The sequence below is a fragment of the Bemisia tabaci genome, chromosome 1 (genome assembly GCF_918797505.1).
Source record: "Bemisia tabaci chromosome 1, PGI_BMITA_v3".
In the NCBI taxonomy this organism is placed as follows: Eukaryota; Metazoa; Arthropoda; class Insecta; order Hemiptera; family Aleyrodidae; genus Bemisia; species Bemisia tabaci.
Window position 1 is genome coordinate 9,165,256 of NC_092793.1, and position 18,577 is coordinate 9,183,832.

At 36.0% G+C, this 18,577-nt stretch overlaps 1 protein-coding gene across 2 annotated transcripts; it reads left to right on the plus strand.

Moving 5' to 3' along the window:
- The first annotated feature begins 56 nt into the window (after window positions 1-56).
- LOC109038978 (cell division cycle protein 16 homolog) lies at window positions 57-18,201 on the plus strand. 2 transcript variants are annotated; one of them, XM_019054268.2, is made up of 14 exons: window positions 57-200; window positions 1,069-1,135; window positions 1,618-1,793; window positions 2,617-2,772; window positions 3,844-4,020; window positions 5,284-5,443; window positions 6,624-6,900; window positions 8,157-8,236; window positions 8,631-8,717; window positions 9,832-9,988; window positions 10,809-10,961; window positions 11,770-11,929; window positions 12,551-12,743; window positions 15,042-18,201. In XM_019054268.2, the coding sequence occupies exons 2-14, from the start codon at window positions 1,069-1,071 to the stop codon at window positions 15,284-15,286; spliced, it is 2,088 nt and encodes a 695-aa protein (XP_018909813.2). In that variant the 5' UTR covers window positions 57-200; the 3' UTR covers window positions 15,287-18,201. The 2 variants fall into 2 exon arrangements, with proteins under 2 accessions (XP_018909813.2, XP_018909823.1); XM_019054278.2 differs by lacking the exon at window positions 57-200 and having other exon boundaries at window positions 1,110-1,225.
- The last annotated feature ends 376 nt before the right edge of the window (window positions 18,202-18,577 follow it).

An 18,577-nucleotide genomic window follows, 5' to 3' on the forward strand; every position in this document is an offset into this window, starting at 1 on the left:
AATTCGAACTACTAAAAAAGCATAATATTTTTGTTGACCCGGCAACAGCAAAATTATTACCGGTTTGTTTATCAGCCGTGCGGCGCGCTTTCTAGGTTAGGATTTGGTTTTATTTGAAATTTAATTTTGAATTTCATAATCTTTCTCTCAGCGCAGCGGAATCGAATGAGAAACTTTGCTCAGGAGGCTTTCCGCAATCAGTAAGTAACGTTTCAAAATTCTCTGTACGAGTGAAGCAGACCACCCTATTGCGAGCTTACGGTACTCAGCGTCCAAGCATTAGCAAGCACTGGGCGGCTTATCGTGTGATCAATGTGGAAATGTTTAAAAATTAATGAGCCTCCAGGCTCATTAAAAAAAGGACGGCAGGATGGAGGAATTACGCTAATCATATAGGGTCAACATTATCACACTATCTATAGTTAACATTCAAGCCTCGAAAGCTTCCTTTGATGCTTAGAGCACGTACACATCTCTCAAATCATTCAATAACCGAGGAAGAATCTTCGATTTCTAAAACTATGCTCGATGTCCATCAAATTGCGTTTTCTAATGTGTCCTCCATGGTAATAGATGAAACTTATACTTGAAATCAGTGGTTTAATAATGTAACAAGAGGACTAGAATGTCACTTTTTACTCTTCTTAATTGTAGGTACACGAGATGTAATTTGACCGAGTTAGAAAGCAGATACTGAGATAGAAAACCTTACAATTGGTAAAATCCACTATTCTAACCTCCTATGAATCCTTACTGATTGGCAAGAGTGCTGGACTCAATCTACTCAGCTGAAAGGCCAACGATTACACAATATTGAAGATACAGTTTCTCTCTCTGCCTGGTTTGAACTTATTACTCGGAACAAAAAAACTTCAATTATTATCTCAAAACTAAGGATAGGTCATGGCCCCTTTCCAACGTTCAAACAGAAAATGAACGTGTCTCTAACTGACTTGTGCTCATGCGGCCCTGTAGGTGACACAAACCATGTCCTCCTGCAGTGCCTCAATAACAAAAATCAGGATCATGTAAATTTGGCTTTAATATTTGCCTTCTTGTGTCTTCCAGATGTCTTGTAAATTTGAAACCCCTGAACCAAGTACGTCAACTAAGGATAAGAAAAAACCTAGGAAAAGTAAGATGTCAATTTTTCCCTTGGCTGTAACTCCATAACCATCCAATAGTTTTTCTAAAAAAAGATAGGAGCTGATTGTTCGGAATCCTAGTATGTATCTATTCTCATAAAATTTTCAAAATCCATGAAAATAATAAAGGAAGAGGATTTTTTGAAAAACTACCCTTGACAGCATGTCAGTGTACGAAAGAGCAAAATTTATGAAAATTGACCATCTACAATAAACGAGACACACCGCTCAGAGTTTGAACTGCAAGTAGGACTGTGCAAGTTATTTTTTTTCTTCCTATTTTCCTAGATATGCACAGAATGTGGATGTGTAAGTACTGAAGGTCTTATTCCCTTCAAAATAGATCAATGATCCTTTATATAACATTGCTTGCTTGCTCTAAAGAGACATCATGTTGGAAAGGAGCAGAATCTTTGGTAATTATTAGCTCCGTTTGTGATAGTAATATTTGCACTTCTCATCGATTTTTCAGTCAAGCCCTCAAAAAATGAATCAGGAAGTAAAAGGAGTGCGCCAAAGCAAAAAATGAACAAAACTGTCAAAGTGCCAGGTACTCAAAAAAGTAAGACTCAACTGTCAGCCACAAAGATGTTGAGGAGAAAAAAAGTGAAGCATCTAGAAAAACTTGTGAAGTACTACATCAATAGGGTAAGTTACCGTTTCCTCATTTTTGCAAGGATTCCATGTGATAGAATTGCATGTAAACCAAAATTACAATTATAGAGCGAATGATGACTTATCATCGATGAGGGGCCAAGTGCCATACAGTTGATCTCGAGCTATTCACCCTTTGACACACACTTCTAATGCTATCTTTGGGACTTTGTATACACCACTCAAGTTTTGGTGTTTTGTATTTCAATGCCTGTCATGCAGCATGTTGTCCTCAGCAGGGTGATTATTGAAATTGATGGACAAAGAAGACAAACCACAAAAATAAAGCCATCCTCTTAGTGGAACCGGGTGGTTGAAATAGACCAAAGAGGTAAGTAATAGATTAACTAACGGCAACCCTTGAGAGACCCTGTAGTTAGTCCATCATTTTTCCCCTTAGTCTGTAACAATCATCCGCTAGAACCAATGGGATCGTATCATGTTCCTTATGTCTTCTTTGTCTATCAATAATATCAGCCCGCAGTGCTTAAAATGAAATGCCCCATCTGACTGAATGTTGGAGTATTTGGCTCTTTGTCCAATACTCATGACAAGTCTTCAAATGTCCATTGTTTAGAATGATCATCATGTTTAAAAAATCTGTCCCATTTTTCAATGACTTCCCTGTCAAGAGTGTGAGAAAATTGAAGTAGCCTAATAGTGAGCCTGAAAACTTAAAAATCGCTCGTGTTTAAAACTATGTGGTAGTATGGTCTGGCACTACTTTCTGCCAGTTCAACTTATTTTTTTCCTGCTCTAGCACCCTAAAATTGAGATTGAATTTTACATATGCTAACAATATGTGTCTGTTTTTCAGTTATCATTTGACTCAGCTTTATTTTGGGCCCAGCGTCTTCTATCAATAGACAAATCTGCTGAGAGTATCTATCTACTAGGGAGATGTTTATTTCTGAAGAAACAATATCGTCGTGCCATAAATGTCATCAGGGAGGCTGGTTTAGACAAGAAGGAAGTAAGTTTAGTGAACCTCGATCAGTTTCATCTATTTTGAAAGATACTGTTTGTTGTGGCACCACAATAGATTCTTTGGTCGAGTCCAAGCATTAATAATAACCACAATGGGTTAGTGGCACCCATTTTTTTCAATTTTTCTGAAAGCACAGAGTAAACTGAGCTTATAAAAAATTTCAGTTTTTTTTAACCTTACATGGCAAAGAAGCCCTGTGATGAAAATGCTTGAAACTGGAAACAATATCTGCAACAATACTGTTTGGAACCGTTGCAACCGTTTGAAACAATATCTTTGGCAGGCTCTGATGACGTAGCCAGGCAAGGGAAACGGCGTTTGTCGATCGGCTAAGCTTTGCTTTGCCATGCCAACTTGACTGCCAGCTTTTGATTGATCGGATTTTGATTAGCTTTTTCTTACCCTAGAAATAGTTTTTTGAACGTTTTGGTTTTTTCACATGTAAAAAAAACTATGCCTTAACCCTACAAAAATTTCCACTGCCCCATTAAGTACCCAGATATTGATATATTGTGCTGGATACCTACACATGTTCTTGCGGATTCACAAGATATCATTCACATAATGACTGGAATTGAGAAAAGATCTGTATACAATATTAGTCACCAATTCTCTAGAGAATGAAAGAAACAATGTTAATCACTTAGTCCAATCCTAGAACAACCCTTTGTCCAAAGAAGGACATTCTTTTTCTGTAAGAGGATTTCCTTTCAAAAAGTAGGTACCCTTCTTGCATCCTAGGAGCATTCAACTAGTTCTTAACATTTTTTATGTAGTTTTCAGCATAGGGTCCAAAAAATATGTTAAGAAAATGTAGAGCATTGCATGCTATTGATTCTATGGCTGCATAAAGATTATGTATTTTTGCACTGATCGGCAAGTATCTACCATAAGTTTTTTTAAAACTTTTTTAGCCCAATTTAATAATTCAAAATGTTCCCATTTTTTTCTTTTTAACCAAGAGGATTGTTTTAATTATCCATATTTGTTTTGAGGGTTGGTTTTTTTTTCATTGCAATCCATTTAATTGTTCACGAGAGTTTTTCAAACTTGCAGATCAATCCATTATGTTTTTACCTCGTTTGCAAGTGTTTATATATGGTGGGTGACTACCCTGAAGCCCTAGATTTACTCAGTGGAGAACCGCAGAATGTTCATCTCACAGATGCTCCCTTCTCCTGCACTAGCAGAAGGAAATCTAAATGGATGAAAAAATATGGTCAAAAGAAAAATGTAAGTCACGGTTTGTTTGCTTGTTTTTTTTTCTATCATCCATGAACAATTTTTCTAAAAATAAAATGGAAAGAAAATGAAAAAGGTTCCCTTCAGAGGTCTGAGGCAGCTATTGTCATCCCTTGCCATTCACTTTACATCATTTTTACACAAAAATATGATGTTTATAATGAACCAGTTGACATGGTAAACATTTAAACATTGCAAAACACCTTTTTTATCAAAATTTTCACAGTCAATTCATAAATTTAAAAATTATTATTGTTCGTGCTTGTAAATTCAAATATTCTGCTCATTGCAAGACCAAAGTCTTCTTCACATCAGGTGCAAAGCAGGCACCAAAATGATTTCAGTTTGTTGTATAATGGAAAAATTGTCTCGTTGTCTTGAATTTATTCTGGATTAGTTGAACAATTTTGTATTCCAAAGGAGGAGAAAAATTCTGTCAAACCAAACTACACTCGTTTATTTGACATGTAAAATCGCCAATGACTGAAAAGACGGATGTTGAATTTGGTCGATTTTGGTTAGTGTTCAACTTCCTAAATGGGCCCAACGCCCAGTCCACACAGAAAGAATTTTGCAAAACTGCCCTGCCAAATGCGTAGCATTGGAACTGCCATTTTTTCATGTGATGGAAAAGTTTTTTGGGGTAGAAGGTCAAAGACTTTTGAGTACAGTTGAGTTGATGCTACAATATCAGCTAATTGAGGCGCTGGGTCAGGAAGAGCACTCCTTGGTTGCGATGTTTTACAATAACCACTGCGAAGTTAAATTTTAGAAAGGAAACTAGTGGATAATTTGTCTGGAATTTTGTTTATAACATTGTGAAATCATAAAAAGTATTGTGTAAGACTTTCGACAAGACTTATGCATTTGCTTCTCTTTTAATGGATAAAATGTTAGCAGAGATGTTAAGACATCGCAACTGAAAGTGCCGCTCCTGCACCCAGAGTTCTAGAGCTCTACAAAAAATGACCTTTGTAAGTACTTAATGAGGTGGTCTCACTAAAAATATGTTTTATTTCATCTAACATCAATTTTTTTCATATTTTCCTGTATATCCAACAGTCAAAAGTTTCACTTAGAATCACATTATTTAGAAAAGAGGAGAGAAAAAAAATTGAGCTTCTGCGTTAAATTGCCAGAAAAAGTTGAAGTCTTATCAATAAATACCTTGATAATTTATGTGGGCTAAACCTGTTCGTTCATTCTCTTCTCTCTCAGCAAAATAATTTTCATTCTTTTATTACTTTTTCTCAGATTGAACCTTCTCTTACTGTTTTGAAAGCTCAAATTCACGAGAAAATGGAAAATAGAATCGTTGCTGCAGAAAACTATAAGAAAGCCTTGGAGCAAGATATATTTTGCTATGAAGCTTTTTCAGCTTTAGTCAGTCATCATATGATTTCTTCTCAAGAAGGTATAAAATTTGATATTAAACTTCTTTCCCAAATTATCTACTCAATAAATCTGTCACAAACTATTTGCTTAATTAGTTAAATTAAATCTAAATTCATTTACCATGAAAATCCAAAATATTTTCTCCGATCAAGTAAGTCTTCAAAAAGTGAAGCCACTCATTTTCGGAGACAGCTATCAAGGGCTAACGAACAATGCTGCCTAGAGACTGATAGCGGAGGTTGACTCCCGGCATACGCCGAGATGCTGCATATGTAGGGATGCCGGATGCCCAAGTAGCCGAACCTCCAGGTATGCTGGCATCCCTTGCTGGGAAGGATCCCAGCATACGAGGATGGACAGCTGCATTGATATGCTGAGATGCTAATCTCCACCAGGTATCGGCTACCAGCCGGCTACTGAGTGCACTGAGATTGGCCATCACAGTTCGTGGAACTTCCATAGAAGCGCTTTCATTGAGGGCATTGTCTCCATTGTCCATTGCACAGGATTTTCAGGGTGAATGTCGGGCTGAATTTCGATGTATCCAGCTCTTAAGGGATGCTACAGGATCCAGCTACTGTGCAGATGCCGAGATATGTCGGGTCTCCGTCTAGCCTGAATATCTCGGGATCCGTATGCTAAAAATGATATGCTGAGAATCGACCTACCAGTATAGCTTACTATGAGCATGCCCCAAGATCCAGGAGCCTTGAGCATTGCTTAGCCGGTATCCCATATCCGGGCTAGATACTCGCGGCAAAGTAGCCGCTACCAGTCCTGGATGCCGCCTAACTAACAATTTTGGCAAAAATGAGTTAGCGACTTTAGTTTGATGATTTTAGTTTTTTCCAATTCTGTAAGGGAGTGCTGCTATGATGCTGCAATGTATGAAAAATTGCAAATCTAACCTTATAATTACAAAATGGCGAAGTTTTCTCTTCGTTCTGCAAAACCGTCAGTTAGCAGATAGGCGGTATCGTTCCTTAGCCATCGGTATGTAACCCATGACTGCAATCTTTCTACCTCAATAACAGTAGATCAATCAGAAAACTATCCTTCCTTGATGAGAAAAGATTAGGGAAATCCTCTATCCTCTGTCTTGACATTTTCAAAAAGATCCTTAAATTTTAGGATTCCTTTTTCATGTTCTTACTAATACTACCCAGAGATTATTCAGTTTATTTTCTTTAATGTTTCAGAAAAGGCAATCATCAAAAAAATGGATGAGCAGTTAGCTAATAAACCGATCAATCACGAAAAGGCTCTCGTCAGAGAAATTTATCAGAATATCATCGATAAGTATCGTGCTCCATCAAATAATCGCAAAGAAATCGATGCCAAGATATGTCCTACCTCACACAGTTCAAAAGCCTATCCTTCGACCAACCTTTGCAAACATCCATATGTTGCAATAGCAGAAGCTGAAAGACTGTATAATGCTTGTTATTTTGCAGATTGTCTCAGTGTCACTGAAGAGTGAGTGTGAATTTTTGATAACTCATTTTTTTTTTTTTTTTTTTTTGTGGTTTAAAAAAGACATAAAAAAACTGTGAGCAAATCATACCCTCCAATTAATGGGATAAAACGAAGAAAACTATTAATGGCAATCCAATCAAGTCGGTGTCTTGTTGTAGCTCATTCTGTGCACCCCCAGTTTACCAACTAGTTATTTAATCCTGGATAATTTTCCTATTATGTAATGTTGATCTTTACATCTCCAGGTGTCATACTGATACATAGGGCCGTATTCATAGTCATTCCTGAAGTAGCTCCTTTCTTTAAGGAGCCCAGCATGGATTATGTTTCACACTAACAATAAGATTAAGAAGCCGTGAACCTAAAATTGACAATCCTAGAATCCACCATAAGACCACCATAGACCATCCTAAAATTGACAGTTTCTGCAAACCTCGAGTAAAATTCAGAATTGGACTGCATTTTGCAATTCGGAACTATAAATTCTGGCTTATCTGAAAGAACGCTTATGTGCATAGGGAAACTAATGGCACATACGCTGTTTTTAAACTGGGCCAGAATTTTAGTTCCTAATTGCAAAATGTAGTCCAATTATAACTCTGGAAATGGATCCCTACAAGGGATTACAATGATTCCCTTCTGCAATGAGCGCAAAATACATAAGAAAAACTTCTTTGATTTTGACAAACTTCATGGTAAGTGCACCTAAAGTTTTCAAAACTTGCAAAGTATTTGCTTATGTATTCTGTATTTTTTGTAGCAATAAATCATTGCAATCCTCTGTAAGAATCTACTTTCAGAGCTATGATTCTGAATTTTATTTAAGGTTGGTTAGAATTGTCTATTTTATAATGAAATGCTCAAGACTTCTTTAAATCAGTATCTTAATCATAACGTGAACCATTCAGGGACCCCCAAGGAAAGGAGCTAATTTGGAAATGACTTTGAATACGATCTTACGTACAATTGAAATTCCCTTTTTGTAAAATTTACCATTCCAAGGAAGAACCCCCTTTTTGATTGCCGCTAGTGAGTTCAAATTAGCTGTTGTTCTGCAGGTAAAAGAATGTAAAAGTCCTCTCCTTTTTAACCTGCATGCAATTTAAAGAAGTGGGCCGCACTCGCCACCCCATTTTTGTTTCACTCAATGGGTGCCCATAATGAAAACTTGCCTTTCCCCTTGCATTGATTTTACTGTTTAAAAAGTGACCAACTGTTTCCAGTAGAATTTATGTTCTTTTTCCATTTCCTTCCAGAATTCTAGAAAATTCTCCAATGCATCCTACTTGTTTACCGATCCATATTGCTTGCTTATTTCAACTTCGACTGTGCAATAGTAAGTTTCTACCCCTATTTTTTCTTTTCTTTTTATCGGAAGAATTTGATGAAATCTGACCTATCATACAAATCAAAAAATTAAACTCACAGACTTTGCAGCAGTAGAATTGAGCTAATGGATTTCTTAAGTATCCCAAGACGGATCTCTGCCTGCTTAGAGTAATTTAGGACAGTTATATCATTCTTAATGAAGTAGAAAATGTTTATCCTTATCTTGAAATGGATCTCAAAAAAATCCAAGCTCTTAGATGCAGTCAAAGAGAAGTTTGAGGAAAACATCTGTTTTCGTAATTTCAGCACACAAGTTTTATATAGGGTAAAAAATCTCTTATATGTCATGGCAATGTATATTAATACCAGATGTTAACTCTGTCTTTTTTATGTTTGGACAGAATTATTTCAACTAGGCGAAGCACTAATCAAAGAGCCGAAGAATTCCAATGCCTGGTATGCAGTCGGATGTTATTATCTTGTCTCTGGTAGGTTCTTTAAAGCATTTTCCAACGGTATATACATGATTGCAATCTCCCCACATGCCAGCGGGCCGATTATTGAAATTGATAGACAAAGCATAGACAAAGAAGACAAAAGAGATATGGAGGGATCATATTGGTGGATGCGGGTGGTTGCAATAGACTAAGTAACGGCAACCCATGAGGGACCTGATAGTTAGTCCATCATTTTCTCCCTTAATCTATAGGAACCACCCATTTCATCCAATAGGTTAGCTCCATACTCCCTATGTCTTCTTTGTCTATCGCCTTGTCTATAAATTTCAATAATCGGCCTGCAGATAATTATAGGACCCTCAAAAGAGCACCGATACGGAGGTGTTAATTACAAACATAATGGCAGTTAAAATTATTTTTCTGATCATAATTATACTCAGATCCATTTTTCTATTCACCTATCTATGTAGTATAATAAGTACCTATCTTTCAAAATTTTGAAGGTTTAAAGACTTACATGATGACTTACTCAGATGTTGCTGAAGATTTTTGGATCAAATTTTTTTTTGACGTCTTGTACTTGCTTAAATGATTTTTTGTAAAAAGAAATTGGAATTAAGAGTTCTAAGTTTTTAAAGAAATGAGGATATCGAGTGATTTGGGGTGTGATTTTGTCAGAACTCTATAGATTGCTTCTGGGCTGAATTATAACTGTAGTAAATAGTTCCTACTCTAAAATGGTTTGGTCTTAAAATAAAATCCAGATGTTTTTACATGGTGAGCTTTGAAGTAAGAGGGAAAGGAATAAACTGATGAAAGATATTGCTGAATGAGTCTTGGAGGAAAATCTTGGCATTATTTGTTGTGCTGTAGATCATTGCAAGTAAAATTTTGGATCAATCTTAATACTTCCAAGATGTACTTTGCGATGAATAGGAATGGATGTGGGGACTAACTGGGATGCTCTTTCATCGATCAGGAAAATTTGGAATGAATCAGGGTAACAATACAGTGCGACAACATTGCCAGAAGCTTTCTGCCGCCATCGATATTGATGTTGGTTATAATGTATCAACGCATATGTGTTCATGTATGTATGTATGATGTTGGTTGTAATGTTCAATTCTTTCCTCTTGTGTTTCAGGTAAAGTTGAATTATCGAGGAAGTACTTTGCCAAGGCAACGTCAGTAGATAAAATGAATGCTCCCGCATGGATTGCATATGGTCATTCGTTTGGATTTTTTACTGAACATGATCAAGCCATGGCAGCCTATTTTAAGAGTGCTCAATTATTAATCGGGTATGTTTAGTTTAGACCGAACATTCACTTGTGTACTGAATTAGACTTGCATTTGTCTGTAACATGTGTCTCTCAATCTTTAAATTCTTCCAATTAGCTAAGTATGATAATAAGAATACAATCTATGGGAGTTTTTGTAGCATCCTCAGAGGAAATATTTCAAATCAGCGAAAGGTTAATTCTCATTTCTCTTCACTGAATTTCTAATTCTCTGTGATGAAGTTCCTTTTACTTTATTACTTGTCCGAGAGATCATTTCATAGATTCAAACCAAACTGATTTTTTTCAAATTAAAAATGTAGCCCCTCTGCTCATCGTAACTGCATGCAGTGAAGGAGATAAGGCTATTAAAAATCTCTTGTCCTTGAAAATAAATGAGAGTTAACTGAAAATTGCATGAATAGGTCATTAATTAGGCGATTGCTGGAAACAAAGCCGAAATAATTGTTTTAGGAAAAACGCATTGAAAGTTTTATTTTTGTGATACTGCCAACACAAAGCTTGAAAAAAATCTGTATTCAATGTTATTGGGTTGCTCGATTCGTTCTATTGAAGGCTGTTGAGTTGATTTTGCAATAATTTTTGTATTTCACCGAAGTAAGATTTAAAAATTGATTTCAAAATTTGGAGAAAATGGAAAGAGCGGGTGACTTAATAACTTCTTACTCAAAAGGTTCCTCTTGTGCCTTGTATATTTTATAATCAGTATTTAAGTGACTTGAATTAAATAATTTTACTCTATTCTTGTTGGTGGCTGAAAGTGTCACTATCAATCTTGCTTTGCTGCACAGTAAGTATTCATTTGATCTCTTCTTGACAGGTGTCATTTGCCCTTGCTATATCTTGGAATGGAGTGCACTGAAACAAACAATTTCAAATTAGCAGGAAATTACCTAGGACAAGCTTGTCAAATAGTTCCTAATGATCCTTTTGTAATCCACGAAATGGGAATCGTAGCCTATCAAAGCAAAGAGTAAGTTATCTTTTAACCCAAATGCAAAATAAAATAAAATATTTTTGTAACATTGATAATGATGTCAGCGGGTCGACTATTGAAATTATGTCAACATGGTAAAACAAGACATAGCCCTATTTTAACCATGCAATATGTCGCATTTCGATATCTTTTGATAACTTTAAAACTTTCAATAATCGGCCCACAGGCGTCGGTTACTGACAGTGTTCTTAATTTTGGGACGTAGTCAGGCACTGGTGACTGACCAGTACATATTGAATAGTAAAATGATAGTTCTCTTCATCAACGAGTTATACCTCACAGTTCCACTCAACACGGTAGGTAGTTGTTTTCTAATTTAAACATTTCATTACATAATTTACATCATTTCTAACTTCAGTCAGAATATGATTAGCATTGTGACTCAAGAACGAGTCAGGCGCCACTGTTTCATACTATGCCAGTCCCTCGATTATAATTATTAAACAGCACTAATGTACTCAAAAATGAAATACTATCCACAGACTTTCAGTTGGAATGATGTTGGACTGTTGGAAAATTATATTTTTCCTGATTTAAATCATATCTACTGATCAGTTTGTGTAAACCTTCATCAGTATCAAGGATTATTTCTACAGTGAAAACAGGTAAAAAAACTTTATGAGACAAAACTATCACAAATTTGTCCTGAAGTCTCTACAGGTATTCCATAGAATACCCTGAAATACTTATACAATTTCACACCCAATAGAAGTTTAAAAACGTGAAATTGTTCCTTCATTAAAGCCACATTTTAAGCTAAGTTCGTGATTTTTTCTCTCTATAGGTACGCTCAAGCTGAAAAACATTTTGATCTCGCCTTAGCATTAGTACATGAACGGAATCCTGTTATCGTGGCTGAAACATGGGGTGTGTTACTGAACAATCTTGGTCACACTCATCGAAAATTGAAAAATTACGATCGAGCTTTAGAATACCATTTAAAGGTAAGTTTCCATGTTCATGTGATCGTTCTGTCAATTTGTGAGAATATTTAATGCTTTAACTTTTAACTTGAACCTTTGTCCTTTCCTTTTTCCACCATCGGAACGACCTTCCTCGAGATAGGAAATTCTTTTTAACCTAAACGCATAACTAAGTTGGTTGTAAGATTCAAATACTCATTTGATGCCTTGAAGGCCCTTAAATCAAAAAGCTCCAATTCAAGGTCTTGACTGATTACCATGTGATTAGCTCAGTACCTCAAAGAAATGCAGAACCTCCCCACCCTCCGTGTCACGTTATTTCAAAACTCTGTGTGGCAAACTGATTGTAGGGAAAGGATGGATGTTATTTTTCATCAAGCTTTCTATCTGTACTCCAAACTTCGAAAACTTTTTGTCAACCTGCTTTTTCATGGTCTTTAACTCTCGGAATAAGCTGTAAAAAAAAGTAATTAGATTTTACTAATTATTTTTACGGTTTTCTAGGACACAGAAACTGACTGTTCTTTCCTCATTTTTCTTTTTTTATTGATTCCGATGTAAAATTGTCTCGCTTGATTACAGCTGATTTAATCTTTCCTTTAGATCAATTTTTTTATTTGTATGTTTATGTATTGTTGACAGGCAGTGAAAATTAAACCAACGTGTCCAAAAATTAGGACTGCCGTTGGCTTTGTGGAAGCACTTTTAGGTCGTTATGAAGACGCTGCCAAGTCATTTCACAGAGCTTTATCAATACAGTCTGATAATTCCTTTGCAACCAGTATGCTGAATATTTGTTTAGAACGGCTGAGTCATGAGGATCATATTTATCATGGTAATTTTTCTTCTTTCACTCTGCTAAGGCATTACCTTTGAAACTCATTACTCTGACAAGGGACAGTTGTTAAAAGAAAGAAACTAGAATAAACGGTTGGTATAATAACTAAAATAAGCGGTAAATGAAAACTACCAAAATTCGAGCGCTACTAATGGCTCAGAGTAAGATATCGATGGTGAAAGTGCAGAAGTTCGTATCTCGGAAAACACGATTTTCCAAAAAAGTAAAAAAACTGTCTACATTCCTCCTCATTGTCAGTAGAAGGGAAGTAATTCTTGAAGATAGCAAGAATAACATGCCTTTTAGACTCCATCAGCATTTTGAATAATTTCTCAAACTGTTAGAAAATATGGCAGAAATGCTGAGATTCGCGTTTTCACCACTAAGAATTGACACGTTATCATGCGATACGCATTTTTGCAGTTAGTGTTTTAAACCTATAACTGGCGGATTTTCATCATTTAAAGACAGAAAAAATAGTTTCACGCTTATAATTCCTTATCAGAAGCTTCAGATTGATCTCATATGGCCGAATCAAACATTATATGATTGGAAAATGTCATTTGATCATGAGATACGCGCACTTCTTCAATTATTTAGCGTTTTGAACCTGCTCTTGATCATTAAGATCTAAAATAGAGTTTATTCATACTTAAAACTTGTTTAGAAGCTTTCATTGATCCAGTACGCTAGATGAAGCATTGTATGACTCGTTTGACTCTAATACAACTGACCGTTGTGATGAACCGCCAGTTCATGTTTGTTCTGGCCCAGAGAGTGAATAATGTACATGAACGCCTAGCACTGCTAGTTATAGGTACCTTCAAAGAATTGACACTGAAGGGCTCTGGAGTGATATGCATTTAGCAACTTTTCAAAACCAGCAAATTCCTGAAAATAAATAAGAACATAGAACAGCTGATTGCTGCTGGCAGGAAACGCTGAGGAGCGCTTGTTGTGCGTAAGGCCGGATCAAATGATGGGGCCAGAACAAGATATGCATTTCTGCACGTAAGCCCGAGATACGCGAAAAAAGTTCTACCGTTTTAGGTGACTTCCCGATTTTTTCAATTATAATCTCTTGGTGGCAGATAGATGACATCTTCAACAACTCGTCTATGCAGCTAACTCGAAATCGCCAAAAATCGAGGTACGCACTTCTGCGTTTTCAGCTAATTCGAAACCATGAAAAATCGAGATACGCACTTCTGTATTTTTACCATCGATATGAAACGTACATTGATGGCAAAATAACCATATACCCCCACATATCTTGGGTTGCGACGCGATGAGACGTTGCATAGGTATTTCGATTTCTTGTCACCGCAGTGGCGAGGCGTGTATGAAGCTGTGGTAAAGAATCGATCGCAGCATTGAAAAATCAAATTCGATTGGAATTAGGTCACTAAAAAATTACTGAAATTTTCCTTCAAGGAGGCTCTCAATTTTTTGGGAAAGTACCAAAAAAGTGTCAATCAAGGTCCCTTTTCCAGTTGACGGCCCTCATTTTCATGCCTGTAATCGAAAAGTGCGTTTTTCAGTTTGCGACGATAGGTATCCGATCATTTTTATTTCTTAAATAAAAACCACCCAACAGTCTTATCATCATGTATTCTAAATAAATTATAGAAAGCTCCAAGAAAACATTTTGATTAGTAATCCTTGCAGAGAATAAAATATAATCGGAGATTTTCCAAACTTTAAATTTGAGATACGTCTCTCCGCCATAGATACATGCCGAGTTGAAATTTAAAATCTGGATAGTGTCATCAGGTTATTGCTGAAATATGCATGTCGCTCCTCAGCTTAAATGATCCGAAATGCCTCCTTTCATTCATTTCATGCGGGGAGAGGGGGCAAAAATGACTTTTCCATCATGCCCTTTGCCATTTCTGCTGCCACAGTGTTTAGTATTCATCGAGTGTAAATCAAACAAAGAAAAGTTTCAAATGAATTCACAGAATAAGTTGGACCACGTCCAGCAGAAAGGAGCCGAGCCATATCAGCTACTGCCTACTTTAACTGAGCATTATAATTTTTTACAAGAGAGCATTTACTTATACAGATTTTTTTGAAAATGTTAAGGAATTTGCTTCCTATTAGGTATGCATAAAATTCACAGAAATTTGCAAAAAAAAAAAAAAAAAAAATCAGCATAACCGTTTTCATGTAAAGAATTAAAATATCTTCTTGAATGTGGCAAGAGCTGATGTGGCTTGGTTCCTTTCTGCTTAATGCAGGTCAGTTAAGATATTTTAACAAAACTGATTAGAATTTCATCTGTTGTTTTTCCAGAATTTAAAAATGACGACTTTGTGTTTATTCGACCATCGACTAGTCATGGACCTGCAGAGAGCTCCAAGTCTGGACTGTTCTGGTCTGGAAGTCCAGGAGACCTCAGCGAGGATGAAAGTTTAATTTATCAACTTGAAGAAGGTTCAAGTGGCTCCGACTCGGAAAATGGGTTCAACATAGGAAGTGCCTCCGAAGAAGGCTCTGGTTGCAGTGATGTTGAAATGCAGGATGAAAATGTATCATAATCCTCCAAGCTCTTGGTCTTAGGTCAAAAAAGTCTTGTTGTCAATCGAATACGTTTTACATCCTATCCCGAGTGAGACCAAGGTCAGTCCGATAAGTTGTTTATTATTTTAATCACAGTACCGGTCCCTGTAATTTTGGGACATCTAATGTATGCTCATGAGAGAGTCTCAATGCCAGTTGAATACGGGTTAAATCTGCGGTAAAATATAATAAGTAAGAGTATGATTGGTTTGAGAGGCCATTTTGATGAGGGATAGATGAATATTCCTCACAGTTTTGATGGCATGATACCTGTAAATTAGGCAGCAAAAGTGATGGTGCTCTAACTTTCATCCATTGAACCCTGTATCGAATCAATCTGTATTCAACCGGCTTGAATGACATACCTACCCGAAGGCAAGGGAGCCGTACACGAGAGAAAAAATAGTTCAAGGGATGATTGAGAGTGCACCTCATGTGTACTGTATGTTAACCATTACGATTGTTGATTGGACGTATTTCTGTTAAACGGAACTAAGCGCCAAATTGAGTTCCTCTTAAGGATTTTAGAATCCTTGATAGTACGTTTTGTCAAATGGAACTAAGCGCCATGAAAAAGCATTGCAAGTACCGGATGGAACGAGCATCACGTTCCGCAACACCCACCAATCCGAGCCTCCCTCTCCCTTCCTCTCCCGATAGCACGTAGTTCCGTTTGATAGAAATACGTCCAATTATTCGTGTCTGGGGAAAAAGTTAAGAGAAACTCATTTTTGTTTTGTTTGGTTATGTTTGGCAATCTACACTTTAGTGTTCAGCCTGGTTTTTGATGGTACGAGAAAAACTCATGTCGTCGAAAGATGGTGTTGTTGCTTTGTACATATTTATCCAGAATAATGATAATTATGTACAGTTTAAGGAGCCTTAGTACCTGTTCTCATTTATTGAAGTAAATTGTATTTCTAATCCTGTGATTGGTGTTTTCATTAATTTAGTTTAATTGTAACGTTTCTAATAATTACAGCCCAAACATTTTTTTTGTTTTTAATACTATGAGTTCTGTTACCATGGTTGTTTAGATCATATGTATGTTCTGATAAATCCTCTTTTCTCCCCACATTGTGCATTGTGCATTTGTGCATTTGTGCATTGTGACTTTTACATCTCCTTTGATTATTGACTTATCTGAAGTTGCTCTTGTCAACACATTAGCCCCTGCTGATTTAAGCTAATTTTACTTGTTCTATCACTGTCTAAAGTTACGATAATTTTATTTGCATTTCTGCGGAAACCTTTTCATTGGAAGCAGCTTACTCGAATGTTTCTGGCTCATACCTGATGACTGCCTCTTGCTATTTTAGTCTCTTTGAATGGGATTTAGCTTGGCTGTTCTATAGCTCTGTGATCAATGCAATGAGTTCCATATGTACGAAAGGTAGGCAATTTGCAGTGCCGAAAGAATTGCGCCTTATTTCAATTTTATTCCGATAGATTTCAGTAAAAAAAGCCGCTTCAATTGGTGAAGAGACATCGTACACAACTTGCCAATATAATAGCCATAATTTTACCATGTAATAGCAATTTATTGCAAACCTGTGCTACTTGGGCATGACACTTTTATTTCTTTGAAAGTTTTTATTTTTATACAAAAAATGTGTACAAAAAACGTTCCATTATTTTTTGTGGACTGAAGCTAAATAAAACTGATTGAAAATTCAAATCTTTTGTCAAAATATTTTGATGTACTTTTTGTCACTCCCGCACAGTAAACTACAATATGACGTACTGTAGCGGTGTGCTAGTTGAAATCATGACAAGATCAAGTAGTTTGGAGGTTATCGCAGCAGAGCTTATTTTAAAATTCTTCATTAATAAAGCAGAATAAAGTGGATTCTAATTTGCAGTAGATGCTTTTGATCTCTCCCCCCCCCCCCTCCTTGTAGCTACAGTCCTGCCAAGATTGAACATTATCTTTTAAAGTTGTATTTTTCTTTAAACATTTCAGACAAAACACTGTAACTTTATGATCCATCTTCGGAACAACAAATAACAAGAAATTTCACGTTTTATTCAGGGATTGTAACCAAAAATTTATTCAACTTATGAACTACATACAAAAAAAAAGTACAAAAAAAAAAAAAACAATTAACAATTTAATGAAGAACTACCTGTTGGTAACTGAAAAATAGATCATGGTGGAAGAGCATATGGATGTATTTCTGCCAAGCAGAACTATGTGCATTATAATGCAAGCCCTGTTATGCATATATTTTTATGGGTCTCAGGGCTCATGTCTTAATGTACATAGTTCCGTTTGGCAGAAATACATCCATATTTATTCCATATTACTTAGAAATTCAAGATAGTAACAATTTTATTAAAACCGCATTATAGTCAGATCCATCTTTATAGGCTTTCCATTACTTATTTCCTCATGGTTTCAAAGTTATAATTATGGATTAACATCATTCTGCCTATAAATGATTGATGAGTAGCAATTAGCATATTGAGTAATCAATCACACAAACCAGACCTAGTTTGACAAATCAGTTCGACAAATCTGCTATGTAAAAAGCTCAACCCATTCATTGGTCATCATCAGGCCAAGAAAATTCTCAATTAGTCATTCATCAAAAGATGAGTTGAGGGGCTCGGAGGACAAGGCGCATAAGAGCAGTTTTCAGAAAAATTAAAATATTAGTGATTTTAACTAAATCTAGGTTAGAAATAGATGCTGTGAAAAATTCACTGGGAAAATACAATTTTTAAACATTAGAGTGTGAGCTCGAACTTTCTTTCCATCTGAAGGCTTCATATAATTTAGAAACTTTAAACACATTTTTCTCAAAATAGCAAAAATTTCACTTATGTGCGTTGTCTTCCGAGCCCCTAAATTTGAGTGAAAATTTCTGGAAATAAGTTAGGCCTCACCCAATTATATGGCTTGATTTAGTAAAGCAAGATCTCTGCAACATATCGATGTTGAAACTACAGAGTAGAGTATCTCGATTCGCAGCATTGCAGACTTCCTGCCATACCTCATTTTCTACATAAACACACCTATTGTCTACGTATGATTTTTCTTCTCTATGTGAAGAATAATCTATGAAAATTTCAAGTCATGTTTATAGTTTGGTCACCTTTTAAAAATAATACTGCGAAAGATTTTAAAGGGCTGCAATCAAAATACTTATGTTTGCAGTTTCACTGTTGATATTTTCTCTGACTATAGTGTTTTAAAATAATGATGATTGATAAGGATTTTTATGAAGAGTATCCTCAAGTTCCATCATTAAGGTCTCTCTATTTAT

Excerpts from the sequence above, each read along its gene's own strand:
- LOC109038978 (XM_019054268.2), top strand. The coding sequence starts at position 1,069 with ATGTCTTGTAAATTTGAAACCCCTGAACCAAGTACGTCAACTAAGGAT. Across the intron at positions 5,444-6,623 it reads TATGATTTCTTCTCAAGAAG|AAAAGGCAATCATCAAAAAA; the intron begins GTATAAAATTTG and ends TTAATGTTTCAG. Across the intron at positions 8,718-9,831 it reads ATGTTATTATCTTGTCTCTG|GTAAAGTTGAATTATCGAGG; the intron begins GTAGGTTCTTTA and ends CTTGTGTTTCAG.